A 13,772-nucleotide genomic window follows, 5' to 3' on the forward strand; every position below is an offset into this window, starting at 1 on the left:
TGTGAGCTTGGAATAAACAGAGCATTGTGGGTAATGTAAATAGAAGGAAGGGTGTGTGTGGTGAAGCTTCCTTCAGGTTTGTTAATGGCTTAGCACCTGCAATTGGTTCGATTCTTGACTTCTGTAAGTGATGGCGCCACAAGAAAGCACAAGTGTGATAAACTGACAACTGATGTTTTGTCTGCAAACCAGTATATTTGTTTGTGTGCTTTTTAAAAAAAATAAAAAAAAATAAAAATGATATATGTATTGTATAGAGCCATGGGATATATTAAAGTGGTTGTCCCATGATGAAATATCTCTCTGTATTCGCAAAACAACAATTTAACACTTGTAATAATAAAAAAAATTAAACACAAAGTTCCTGTGGTAAGGTATTTTTGTTACATGCTTGTTATGGTGCCCCTCGAATTTTTTTATTTTTTTTATTCCCCCCCCCCCCCTCAGAATGTCTAGTTATTGTTTTCAGTGGGGGTGATAAGAAGTCTCTTGTAGTGTGCCAATTCTTATTAGCTGGCTTGTACAGTAGGAGGAATAACTGCACTACCTGTCTCTAAGAGAATCCAGGGGGGTGGGACTGAGCTACTAGGCATGTGTGACCACCGGCACTGGACACATTTAGTGGACATTCTGAACGGGAATGAAAAGAACGCCAGGGGGTGCCATAATAGGTACAGTATGTATCAGCAATATTAACACACAGGAGCATTTTTTATTATTTCAAATGACAAATTGTTAAGTTTTGCCTGATTTAACAGAGAAATATAATATTTAATCGTGATGCAATCCCACATTAATGGATTTCAGTGTTCGGGTATATTCACACGCAGTGTTTTCAGATGTAATTCGGGCGGTTTACGTCTCAAATTACGCCTGAAAAAACGCCCCTAATACGCCTACAAACATCTGCCCATTGCTTTCAATGGGTTTTACAATTTTCTGTTCCCACGAGTCTTTATTTTATGCGTCGCTGTCAAAATACGGCACGTAAAATGACGGCTCGTCAAAAGAAGTGCCGGACACTTCTTTGGATGTTTTCGGAGGCGTTTTTCATTGACTCTATTGAAAAACGTCTGAATATTGATTAGGGAAAGGGAAAAGGGGGATAAGGATTGTGGTTCAGTTGAAATTTTTTGGGATATAATTCAAATAATAAACTTTATTAATAGACTTGTTAAAAATTGTGTATAAATTACTACAATTGTCTAATGCAGGTCCGATTTGAATTATAGTGCGGATGACCCCCTATCCTACACTATAAAGGACACAATTTGTCTTCTGAATTACTAGCTATCAAATATTACTATCTTGCAGTGGCAATGTTGCAATAGCTACCCGTTATCATTACTAATAGGAATGTCAGTATAAATTACAGGGGTAGACCGTGTGTGTACAAGAGTCACCTTATTTGTTTATTATATGGTGAAACACACTCAAAATATTTTAAATTGGTTGTATTCTTATTCCCATATAGTAAATCCGATTTTTATAGATATGTTAATAGCTCTGAAATGAGCTGTATGGGAGCTTTATAACAATAGCGCAGTAGTCCGCAATCCGAGTGCAATGTATTGCATGCACTCTGTATTAAATGCTAGTTGCCGAGTTATAGACACTGAACCAGTGTCTTATCGTTCACACCGCCGGAGACGGGAGAGACGACGGGCAGCAACAGGGTGAGGTTCTCGGGCTATTAACATATCTATACAAATTGGATTTACTATATGGGAATAAGAATACAAGCAATTTAAAATATTTTGAGTGTGTTTCACCATATAATAAACAAATAAGGTGACACTCTTAGGCCTCGTGCACACTTACGTCACCGTTTTCACGGCCGCTTTTGACGGGTCCGTGAACCCGTTTTAGCGGCCGTGTGGTGTCCGTGTGCACTCCGTGTTTCCGTTTCCGTGCGCCGAGAATGGTACTGTCCAGGGTGACAGTACCATGCTCGGCGCGCGGGAAATACAATTTTAATGTAATAAAAAAAAAAAGTTCATACTTACATTCCTCCTGTCCGGCCTCCAGCGATTGACGTTCAATCCATGTCGCCGCTGAAGTCAATCACAGGCTGCCGCGGGCGCGGCAGCCAATCACAGACTGCCTCAGCAGCCAATCACAGGCTGCCGCGTCCTCGGCAGCCAATCACAGGCTGCCGCGTCACAAAAGAAGGTCGGACTGGAGGAAGAAGAGGGACTCGTCACCAAGAAAACGACCGGGTACGTATGAAATGCTTTTTATTTTATTTTTAATCAGCAGCCTCTTCTCTCTATCAGTGATTGATAGAGACAAGTGGCTGCCGATTAGTGTAATATTTTTCTAATGTTTTTCTGCCCGCCCGGCGGTTGCTAGGCAACGGCTCCGTCACACACGGATGTGTGCCTTCCGTGTGCCTTCAGTTTTTTTGACGGCCCCATTGACTTGCATGGGCCTCACGGTCACGGATTCTCGGACCAAAGTAGGACATGCTCTACTTTGGAACGGAGCAACGGACCGTCAAAAAAACTGAATTGTGCATGGCCCCATTAAAATTAATGGGTTCAGGGTGCAATCAGTGACAAAAACGGATAGCACCCTGAAGGAAAAAACTGAAGTGTGCATGAGGCCTAATACACACACTGTCTACCCCTGTAATTTATACTGACATTCCGATTAGTAATGATAACGGGTAGCTATTGCAACATTGCCACTGCAAGATAGTAATATTTGATAGCTAGTAATTCATACGGCAAATTGTGTCCTTTATGGTGTAGGATAGGGGGTCATCCGCACTATAATTCAAATCGGACCTGCATTAGACAATTGTAATAATTTATACACAATTTTTAACAAGTCTATTAATAAAGTTTATTATTTTATTATATCTTAAAAATTTTCAACTGAACCACAATCCTTATCCCCCTTTTCCCTTTCCTTAATCAATATTTGTACAAAACTGGTGGTATACACCTTTTGTGATTCTCATCACCCACTCTATATAATATAAATGAGAGGGTATTTGCAAAATTTCCCATTTAAAAAAAAGTCTGACAATCGGGAGCTGTTTCCCTTGAAAACTGCTCCGTATTTTCAGACGTTTTTAGTCTAGCGTGTGAACATACCCTAAAGCTGTCCATGAACTCTGTGTTTTAGACAGCCATATTGTGAATGAATTATGCAAAAGATGACGTTTTTTAACTATGCCATACATACCTGATAATATGCAGATAGATCTCTACCTTAATGTGCTTTTAGCTGGCCCATTTTGGCCAATTCAACGAGCACCGATCAACGAGATAGCTTGTTGATCGGTGCTTGCTTGCTCCTTTTCACAAGGAGCTAGTATGGGAATGAACGGTCGTTACTCCGGTCGCTCTATACATTTGTATCAAGTTGGCAGCACGTCTCTCTGTTTACACAGGGAGATGTGCCTCCAACAACGATAATATTTTTCACATTTAAAACCATATAATCAGCTGATGATAATGCTCGTTCATCTGCTGATCGCTACCTCGTTTGCACAGGGCAATTATCGGAAATGAGTGTTCTTTGAACGCTCGTTTGTCCGATAATTGGTCAGTGTAAAAAGGCCTTTACTCTGAGGATTCACTGCTGCCCCCAAATACATCACCTAAATACATGAGGCAGGCAATCGGCAAATGCCCAGTGGGGCCGGCCTATCGTAGGTCATGACTAACATTTTTTTCAATTTATACCAATTGTCACCCTATATTGCTTGGTACTATAACATGCTTGAGCATGGCAATAGCTTAACTGAATTCTTTAGAAATAATGAATCTTTTCAAAGTTAAAATTATATTGTGGGTGATCAAGCATTATACACAGTATTACAAAGAACTTTCATATTACAACATTTGGAGTAGCCCAGCAGCGCTGCTGTGAATGCAATGAGCCTTTGTCTCAGTGGTACAGAAATAAATAGCATCATTACTGGTCTAGCGGTGCTGAGGCTGAGCCATTAGCATCCCTGAGGAGACCGCATATAATAGTCTGCAGAGAGTTCCTTACCTCTGGTGCATGTAATACAGTGAATATAACAAAAGGAAATAAGCATGGGCTACTACAGGCCGCAGTATGCATCACTCACATTGGATCAATGCTTCATTTTGATGGATGTTTCAGTGATGTATAAAGACAATCCGGTTAATGTAGGTGGCTGTACTTTTCGGAAACACTTTAAAATGGTGCATAACTTTTGATACTGTACATACGGCTCCTATGCTATAGGGGTAATTTTTTATTTTACCCTATTTTTTTTAATCTTTTTGTTAATTGTTCTACATTCTACCACTGAAAGCGGTATAAGGGCTAGTTAGAATGGTTTTCATTTGACTGGGCTTTATTCACACCTTGTGGTTTCCACTTATAATAGATCCCAATGACTTACAATGGGATCTGTCCGTTTCTGCTAAAATGTCCGTCTAACCATTACAGTAAATATAATCCAGTTGCTGTATTTGAGGGGGGAGATAACAAATTTTAGGAGAGCCATACTTTGTCTGTGTGAAGCCTGTCTGGTCATATGCGTTTCTTCTGGGTACCGTAAACTGAAACTAAAGCTGACCAGTGCATTTGTGACGGTTTCTTTTTGAGATCTACAGTTTCCCCCTTGTTGATTCTCCTCTGCGTGGCAATTGCCTGGTAATCTCCTTGTAGACTTCCTGTTAGCTTTTGCTTATGTATGGTCGGTACAAGCAGAGCTGCAGTGTACAGCATGAGGGGGCAGAGCAGTTTGGACAAATTCAATAGTCCCTACTCTGTGTTAATAGAGCAAATCTAATAAACAGCCAAACACTGCAGAAAATAGTTATTGATTTTGCATACAATTTAAGACAACAACTGGACAACCGTTTTAAGCTCCTTTGGGGAATGGAACAATGTCACTGCATAATGTCTGTGTACAGTATTGGGACATGTCAGTCCTGTGCAAATAAACTATTGTACTAAAGGTAATTTAAAGATAAAAGTGAGAGATTAGATTATAAACTAAGCATCTGTTCCTGATCGTATAATTATGACTTGGAGTATATAACTTCAATCCAGAACCATACGCTGAAGCAAATCAAATATGTTTATAGTGCTCGATTACGGTTTCTCCGTATAGTGACAGCTGACAGCTTGGAACCACAAAATTGGACCCCACCTTGTGTAAATGCAGTTTCCTGGGAACAAGGATGTCTGCTGTATGTTTTCTGTAAACTTATTTAAAGAAGTTGAAGTAATGATTGTTATTAAAAGGTGCGAAGATATTTTTGTGGCTGCCGGGTTATATATCCACAATAACACTACCTGAAAGGTCACCATATTTTTTTTTATATTTATATGTCAACTAAAATCCATAAGGGTAGCACATTGCAAGCCCTGGCAAGAAATGTTTAGCAGTAAGGTGGCCGGGTTACGGGTAGAAGTGCAACAATTCCTGATAAAAAAAAAAAGTGGGATTCGTGGATGAACAGAGTCTACTGAATGTCTCATTGGTGGAGATGACACATAAAAATGTCCCACAATGTATAACTAGTATATGGCTGTTTGCTGTCATGTGTTTTCAATATCTTTTCATACTTGAAAATGTTACAGAATGTTTTCTGCATATGTCGGGCAATGGACATATGCTGTGTATGCTGTGTATGGATGTCTATTTGCAAACCGTATCGGTGGATTTGTAAAAACTATTGCCAGGTAAAAAGGGAGTAGTTGCCCTCCGCAACCAATTAAGCTGGAACCTGCTTGTTTGCCATAGGCAGCTCCTCCACCTTTTTCCCTTGCACTAGATTTTATAAAAAAAAATTATATATGTATGAGAGGCTGGATTAAGTTGGTGGGGACCCCTACACTTTTTGTGGGACCCTGGTCCCACCTGATATCTTTTTGCACTCACAGATAGGAGAGTTGTCCACGTGTGAGAGTGGTGCTCTCCACTGAACTCAATGGCAGTTTCACTCTATAATGGCACTACAGGAGTATTAATGTCATAGTTTTTACCTCCTTCTACGGATACATTATAATTGCACATTCGGAGTACTCCCCTGAGTCACTTCTACGAATTTAATGATCAAATATAGCTACCTGTTTAACACATTATGCATTGATTAAGTTATAGCTACATGTTGAACAATTTTCTTATTGGACCATGTTGAAATGTATAAACAATATATTTATATGTTTGTCTATATTATTTTTATTATGTTACTTTGTAAATATATATCGTATCTTTTTGTATGTCATTATTTTGTAGTATCTGAGGAAGGTCTGGCGTAAGACCGAAACGTAATTTTGGATTACTACCAATTGTATGATTTAATAAAATACTCATTTTGAGAATCCTATTGGAGTGCAAAGTAATTATTATTACTGAACTTTATGGCAGTTACAGTGACAGAGTCGGTGATTCCCTTAGAGTATCGGCACTTTCCAAAACTTTTGGTATGTCAGAGACTTATCAGAAATTTGAATCTGTGGTGGTCCGAAATGCTGAGAACGCCACTGAAACAAAGGTGCAGAAGCGCTCGGCTAAGCGCCCTACACCTTCTACTGTGATCGGCACTTCTTGTCAGGTTGAAAATGGGCTTGCATAGAACATCCTTGAGCCCGTCTAACAAGGAGCGCCAATCACAGCTGAAGGTGCAGGGGTCTCAGTGGTGCGTTTCTGAACCTTCGTTTCAGCAATGGTGAATCTTTAGCAAAATCAGCATGTAACATGGAAGAACTGGCCTGGGAAGGGTGTGTGTATGGTGCAGGCCCCCTCCCAAGGCACATGACCCTGTATTAATATTTGAGATGGTCTAAAAAGTGAAAAAATAAATAATCTCACCATGTAGTCAAGTCTTAAGAAACTTAAATAAATTCTACATGAATACACTCCAAGTGCAGTTCATTGTCGACATTGCAAGATTTCCTATCCTCTCTCGTATTAAACTTCTCTAGAACCAATTTTTCACGTGAAATTATGTCCAGTTATGCATAAATATTCAGTACTGGAAAACTGATTGGCACATATGCCGACTGGACATTCACATACTGTTCAGGAAAAAAATTTGTGGCATTATTCAGATCTATGAAGTTGTTTTGAATGTAAGCTTTTGATCAGCTTTATGGATGATGATAGATCTTTTGCAAGTGATATTTTAGATTTTGTGAGTCTCCAATCAGCGGCAAATAAGTTTGGGCACTTTACATCGTGCCATGTTGCCTACATCTTGAGAATTGATGAGTCTCAGCTCATCGACCCCCAGCCCTGATGGAATCTTGTGATATTATGTCTCATGTCTTCTGTGACATGTCAGGAGGCAACTAAGTCACTGCGAGTAAAATTCCTATTCTCTGCAGGAGATGGCACTAGCCCCTGTGGTACAATGTACTCCTTAATACGGTTTAGCATAGTTCTGATGTACACCACAGTACAATTGTGGCCGTATTATTGTGTGCCTCTCCATTTAGGCCTCATGCACACGAACATATTTTTTTCCTCCCGTAAATACGGGTCCTTTGTCACACGTATTCGACCCATATTCCACCAGTATTTACGGACCCGTGCCCGTAAATACGGGTCCGGTGTCACTGGTTTTCCACCTGTATTTACGGACCCGTTTTCTCTGCACTAATCGGCAGTCCCTTCTCTATCAGTGCTGGAAGGAAAGAAGGGGCAGCCCTTTCTGGCAGAGTTTCGACAGCGATTAAAAGTAAAAAGTTCATACGTACCGTTGTCTTAGTGACGCGTCCCTCTTTTGCAATCGAGTCCGACCTCGATGGATGACGCGTCAATCCATGGAGCCGCTACAGCTTGTGATTGGCCTGTGATTAGCTGCAGCGGTCACATGGGATGAAACGTCATCCCGGGAGGCCGGACTGGAGGAAGAAGCAGGTTAGTTAACTTTTTAATACTATTAACTCCAGCGGTAGTCACTGTCCCGGGTGCTGAGAGTTACTGCCGATCAGTTAACTCTTTTTAAGCACCCTGGAGAGTGACTATCCCCTGACGTCGCCTAGCAACGCTCCCGTAATTATGGGGGCACACACGTAGCCACCCGTAATTACGGGAGCCCCATAGACTTCTATGGGCCTGCCCGTGCCGTTATTACAGCCTGAAATAGGACATGTTCCATATTTTTTTAACGGCACGGGCTCCTTCCCGTAAGCATACGGGGAAGGTACCCATGGCCAATAGAAGTGTCTGGGCCCGTAATTACGTTCGTGTGCATGAGGCCTTTAGGAAGTAATTAATTTTTTTGTAGGCTAGCTAAGGTGTTTCCACTATAGTGTCCTGTGACGTACACCTCTGATTACTCAGACTGGGAGGACAAGGTCATGAAATGATAACTGTTGCTTCTCCTTTACTTCAGGTTGCACAATAAATTGTATAAAATGCAAGGGTGGAAATATTAATTACTTTGGGTGCAACCCAACAAAACAGATTTCATTGTGACAAATTTTAACCTTAAAGAAAACCTGCCCTGTTGAACGTGCAGTCCGGTCTGCAGGAAGCATGTTCTAGAGCAGGAGGAGCCGAGTAGATTGATCTATAGCTTTGTGAGAGAGGATTCAGTATAATGTGACATTTATTAATTTAAATACCTCCTTTTTCTATGCTCAGGAGTCCATTGAGCGGTCCTAACCAGTGACATCTATCTCTGTATACACACTTATACAGGAAAGGGTGTGAATCACTAAGTAGGACCGCCCACTGGACTCCTAAGCAGCATTCTTAATGAATAAATTACAAGCTGTACTGCAGCTTTTCTCACACAACTTTTTATCAACCTACTTGGCTCCATTTGCTCTGTGACATGTTGCCTGCAGATTAGTGAACATTTTTAAGGTGAAAATTGCCATGGTCCGAGCATAGCAAAGTTATTCTCAGTCCGGATACACAGTGAATGTGGTCTATTGAAGCACAAAAACACACAACTTATAGAGCAGAGGTCAGCAACCTTCGGCACTCCAGCTGTTGTGAAACTACAACTCCCAGCATGGTTTTACCTGCCAAAGGAATTATTATTCCAGCTAAAGGCTGTCAGGGCATGCTAGGAAATTTTAGTTTCACAACAGCTGAAGAGCCAAAGGTTGCTGACCCCTGCTGTAGAGGTTCCAGGTATTTTTGCAGATAGAGAATTATTGAACAGATATATCCTGCACTAGGTGCTTCTTGATGGCTTCATCCATCATCATGGATTTGCATGCAGATTTGAATTTAATCAAAGACATCGCAAAGTAATGCTTGTTTGCCCGTTTGGAGCAAAATAGTTATCACTATTGCTAGTTTTAGATGCAGTAAAGCATGTGAAGTCCCATATAATATATGCCTAAATGTCAGTTCTTGACATTAAATCTAACCGTGTGTTCCTTACCTTTCTGTCTGCTATTCATGACCTGACAGAGAAATTCTAACATTTGAAAACCTCTCACTCCAGAGCTGCAAAGAACTTCACCATGATCAGGCCCCCGGATCTAAAACTCCCAGTTATGGATCCAGACTACATTATTGATTTTATGTTGATTACATACAATATCTATAGGCATATACATTATAGAATAATGCTATTTAAAAATAAACCTAAAATAAATATGCACATACATACTGGTAATAAATTATTGTGTGTGTGTGTGTGTGTATGTATATATATAATTGTTATTTTATTTTTTTGGGCCCATGACCGTTTATGAATAGCAGCCGGTGACTGTAGTACAGATTTGTATCTTGCTGTAATTCTCTATCCTGATGCTGCGTTCTATACTATACACTATGCGTCTTCACAGATCAGCTGTCTTGATGCTGGCCCATAGATCTCCTCTAAATGGTATGCCTCCAGCACTTCAGGTTGCTGTGTGTTTAGTCCTATTGTGCAAGCATCTCCTACCACCCCACGTGGGATAGAAGCCACAGCCCATTCCCAGCTCCGTAGTGTTAGTGGGAAGCTCAGGAGGTAGAAGGCATTCCATCAGGCTCCAGCTGAAGAGGCAGCATTACGCAGCTCTCCTTTGATTAGGCGATGTCACTGTTGTCAGGGTAACTGTGAACAGCGGCGTATCATATTTTCTCCTTCTGTGCTGTGTGCTGAATATTTTAGTGTGCTGAAGCCGGCAGAAGGCTTAAGGAAAAGGTGCCTTTTGCAGGAAAAATATTGGTGTATTCTGTATGACTGGATTCCAGGAAGTACAGGTTTGTGATCTGATCTCGAATAGAAAGGACGTTTTCACTGGGTGATCTATGCAAGTGGATATTGTCATTTTCCCTACGTTTTCTTATGGCCCATGGTGGGGCCTCTGAATAGCCCATAGTGGATCTGGCTATTCCATTTACTCTTCTTTGGGAACTGCGACAAGACAGCGGAATACATGCTGATATTCCTAAAATCCAAGAAAAAAAAACCTGTGACTGGCAAGATGCCAGGATCTGCTGCTGCCACCCGGCAGGATAGGGTGAAGAAAAGTGGTACACGGCCTACAGCTCCTTCACTATTTACTATTAATGAAGAAGATGAGCAGCAGAAGAATGGCAACAGCAAGAAGGAAAAAGGTAAGCATTGTGGTTGACTTTGTACGGTGCTCTTCATTGCAGAGGTGGGCCACCACTTCCACGTATCCAGCTGACAGGTCTGGTTGCTAGGGCTCTGTGGTTTACATTCCTTCAGAAATTCATGGTGAGAATTTCTTACTGTGTCTTGTTACATTCTGATTCTTGAAGTATGCATCTATCCTTGGCTTTATTCTACCTTCTTTGCATATCACATATAGATTATCGGTGATATATTTTTCTGTTGCTGTTCACCTGTCTGGAAATATATCTATTCTGTATGATGTGACAGATTTAATTGATGCCTCATTCTGTAGCAAATGTGCACAGTGTTTATCTATCTTTCGTCAGTGACATTTCAATGTGGCTACACATTTATCTGCAAGGCCTTTTCAGGACCCAGTATGCAGAGTACTATAGGTCTTTTAGAAGCAGCAGAGCCCTCCCTTATGCAGAGATCTGAGCTGGTACGCATTGTGATGGGGTAGTATGCCCTAGTGAACTGTCCTGGCAGTGTAATGCTTGCCATATAGTGTCTGTATGGTGGTGGTGTGAAAGGTTTCCATTTTACTTCCTCCACAACAGCTCAGGAGTGTCAAGGGTGTCACTGACATCTTTACATAAAGATAATCCATTATTAACCTATCCCATAGTCATCAGAACTGCCAACTAATATGCTGCACAGGGAGGACTCTATAAATAGATTTAAAAGGGCATACGTCTGCAAGCTTGTTTTACCGGAAACCGATTAGTAGAGCTGTTAAAATAATACTGAATGTTAAGCAGAGTAGAATATATGTATAATATGATGAATGCCTCACCGGTCACTATGATGCTTTACAGTGACCATAAGCGTGGACCCTGCTATTATGGTGGTACGTAGGTACTTCTGTGATTTTGTTTTTTGACCTTGAAAGGTGTATCTAAACCAGACACGGGGGGTCATGCACATGAGCGTGTTGCACTGATCCCAAATACACAGCCCATAATTTATTATGGACCCATGCATGTACCTCCATGTTCCTCTTTATGATCCTGTTAAGACAAGTGAAGATTTTTTTTTTTCTCCCATAGTTTGTGTGAAAACCGTGTGAAATTAAATTTAAGCATGCTCTATTACATGCTGCCTCATGGGCCATATTCTCCACTAGAAGCATTGCTACTGTGGGAGATTACTGAGGCGCACGGGAGTACCACTTAGGCTGCGATAACCAGTAGGTTCCTACTGTGGACCCAAATTGCGTAAGGCCCTACAAAAACGAGATTTAGAAAACCATTCAATAAAAAAATGATTTATCTGTAAGATGAGGCCCAGAGTGGCTAAGGCCTAGGCAGTGCTAGTCGTGGAAAGATGACCAGGAGACCAGTGGCAAATGAAAGTCACTTTACTAGGCTGGCGTTTACTCTTATACACGGCCACAAAGGAACCGCAGTACAGCAATTGTCAGCAGATATGAGCAGCACTCTTACAACTTTGGCTCCGGCAACGGTTCAGGCAATGGTGGCTCACCACTCTCTAGATGCAGAACAGAGCCTTGGCACTCCTCCCTGATACAGGGGAAGTCCTAAGTGAATCCAGGACTTTACTTGACCTCTGACTTGCAGCCTATCACAAACAATCATGTGTTTTTAGAAATATTCACTCTGCTAAAATTTTCCACAAGAGGGAGTGTGACAACTAAGTGGTCCAGGTATCCATACAGTGCCATTGCTGAAGGTGTAAAGCTGGGCTTAGACAGGATGTTGACCAAATGTTCATGTTTCAACTCAACATAGGTGATAAGTGGGTGCCAGATAGCACCACTTCTATCAAAGAAAAATTAATTTGTCCTGCTCAAACTATGCTTCTTCGCACACATCAGACATTGAAGGGAGCATCTGGCAGCCTCCATAGACATTAGATTGCACACGGTGAAATAACTAATATCTATGGCTAGTTTTATGTTATGGTGGTAGCAAGAGGAGGGCAGTTATGAGATCTTCACACACACACACACACACACACACACACACACACACACACACACACACACACACACACACACACACACACACACACACATATATATATATATATATATATATATATATATATATATATATATATATATATATATAAAATCTCTAGACAAAAAAGTAGAAAAAACATTGACATCCAGTTAATTACATTATAACTTTTGGCCGACCATATAAAGCTTTTATGTACCAGCCGATGGTATAGGATGATAGAAGGTATAAAGGTTTGATGAGACAACCACAAATCCTTCAAGAGCTGCCAACAAAAATAAAAGTAATGTCATATCATACCATAAATTGTACAAAGCCCCCCCTCCCCCCACAATTTTGGCAGGCTATAGCCAAAGATCGCAAGAGAGTACCTTTTACTATATTTTTACCTAATATTGGTGTTAACATTTTGCTTTATCCATTTGCTGCTTTCATAACGTAAAAAAAAAGCAAATCTGTTGATTTATGGAATATTCTAATTGTTGTAATTTAATGGATTATCTAGTGCTTCCTATTACCAGCTCAGAAGGCTTTACCACATATTGCTATAGAATCATTATTAGTAGCCATAGATACCAAAGCAGATATGCAAACTATGTAGGGAAAATTTATTTTGCATTTCAGCGGTAGAAACTAAATTCCTCTGAAGGGCAACTGGGGCCCTCACATTTCACATATGCAGCCAATGAAAGACTGATAAATGTTTTGGGATTTTATGCTGTATTGCATTTTCACATTGACCATTTTAGTAAGCATGTGGTTATACCTCTATAAAGAAAAAAAAAAGAACAAGCTGGTATTGTTAGACTGAATTGCCGGTAGACTGTTTTTCCTTCCATTTAGATGTATTTTGCAAAATAGTAAGTTGGTCCATGTGGCTAAAAATAAATTTGGATATAAAATATTTTTCCCTGTTTTGCACTTATTATTGGTGCCTGATTTTGTTGGAGATTTTCCTTTTAGGATTATTAAATCAAGATTGTGTGGGCACAATGGCTAATTTAAGAATTTAAGAATTTCCATAATCTAGGTCTACAGCAGCCCTAACTGCAAATACAGCCTTGTATGTTTATAGCTCAGTACTAATTCCCAGGCTTATGGTTCTTTTAAAACGTTTGGACAAACTTTCCATCTGCTCTATTACTACTTTTGGATAAGTTCACAGTTCTTATTGAAATCAATAAATGCCATATGTGACATTGCAGGGGAAATTACCATTTAAGGGGCCTATGTCAACCCCTGAAAAACAACCCCA

General features: G+C 40.4%; 1 protein-coding gene across 5 annotated transcripts in view; it reads left to right on the forward strand.

Moving 5' to 3' along the window:
- The first annotated feature begins 9,906 nt into the window (after positions 1-9,906).
- MAP7 (microtubule associated protein 7) overlaps positions 9,907-13,772 on the forward strand; it is a 147,959-nt gene continuing 144,093 nt past the window's right edge. For all 5 annotated transcript variants that reach the window (XM_075862484.1, XM_075862485.1, XM_075862486.1 and 2 more), the window contains exon 1: positions 9,907-10,513. In XM_075862484.1, the coding sequence (XP_075718599.1) occupies positions 10,333-10,513 (181 nt within the window). In that variant the 5' untranslated portion in view covers positions 9,907-10,332. The remainder of the gene's footprint in view (positions 10,514-13,772) is intronic.

This window comes from Rhinoderma darwinii, chromosome 4 (assembly GCF_050947455.1).
Source record: "Rhinoderma darwinii isolate aRhiDar2 chromosome 4, aRhiDar2.hap1, whole genome shotgun sequence".
Taxonomy (NCBI): domain Eukaryota; kingdom Metazoa; phylum Chordata; class Amphibia; order Anura; family Rhinodermatidae; genus Rhinoderma; species Rhinoderma darwinii.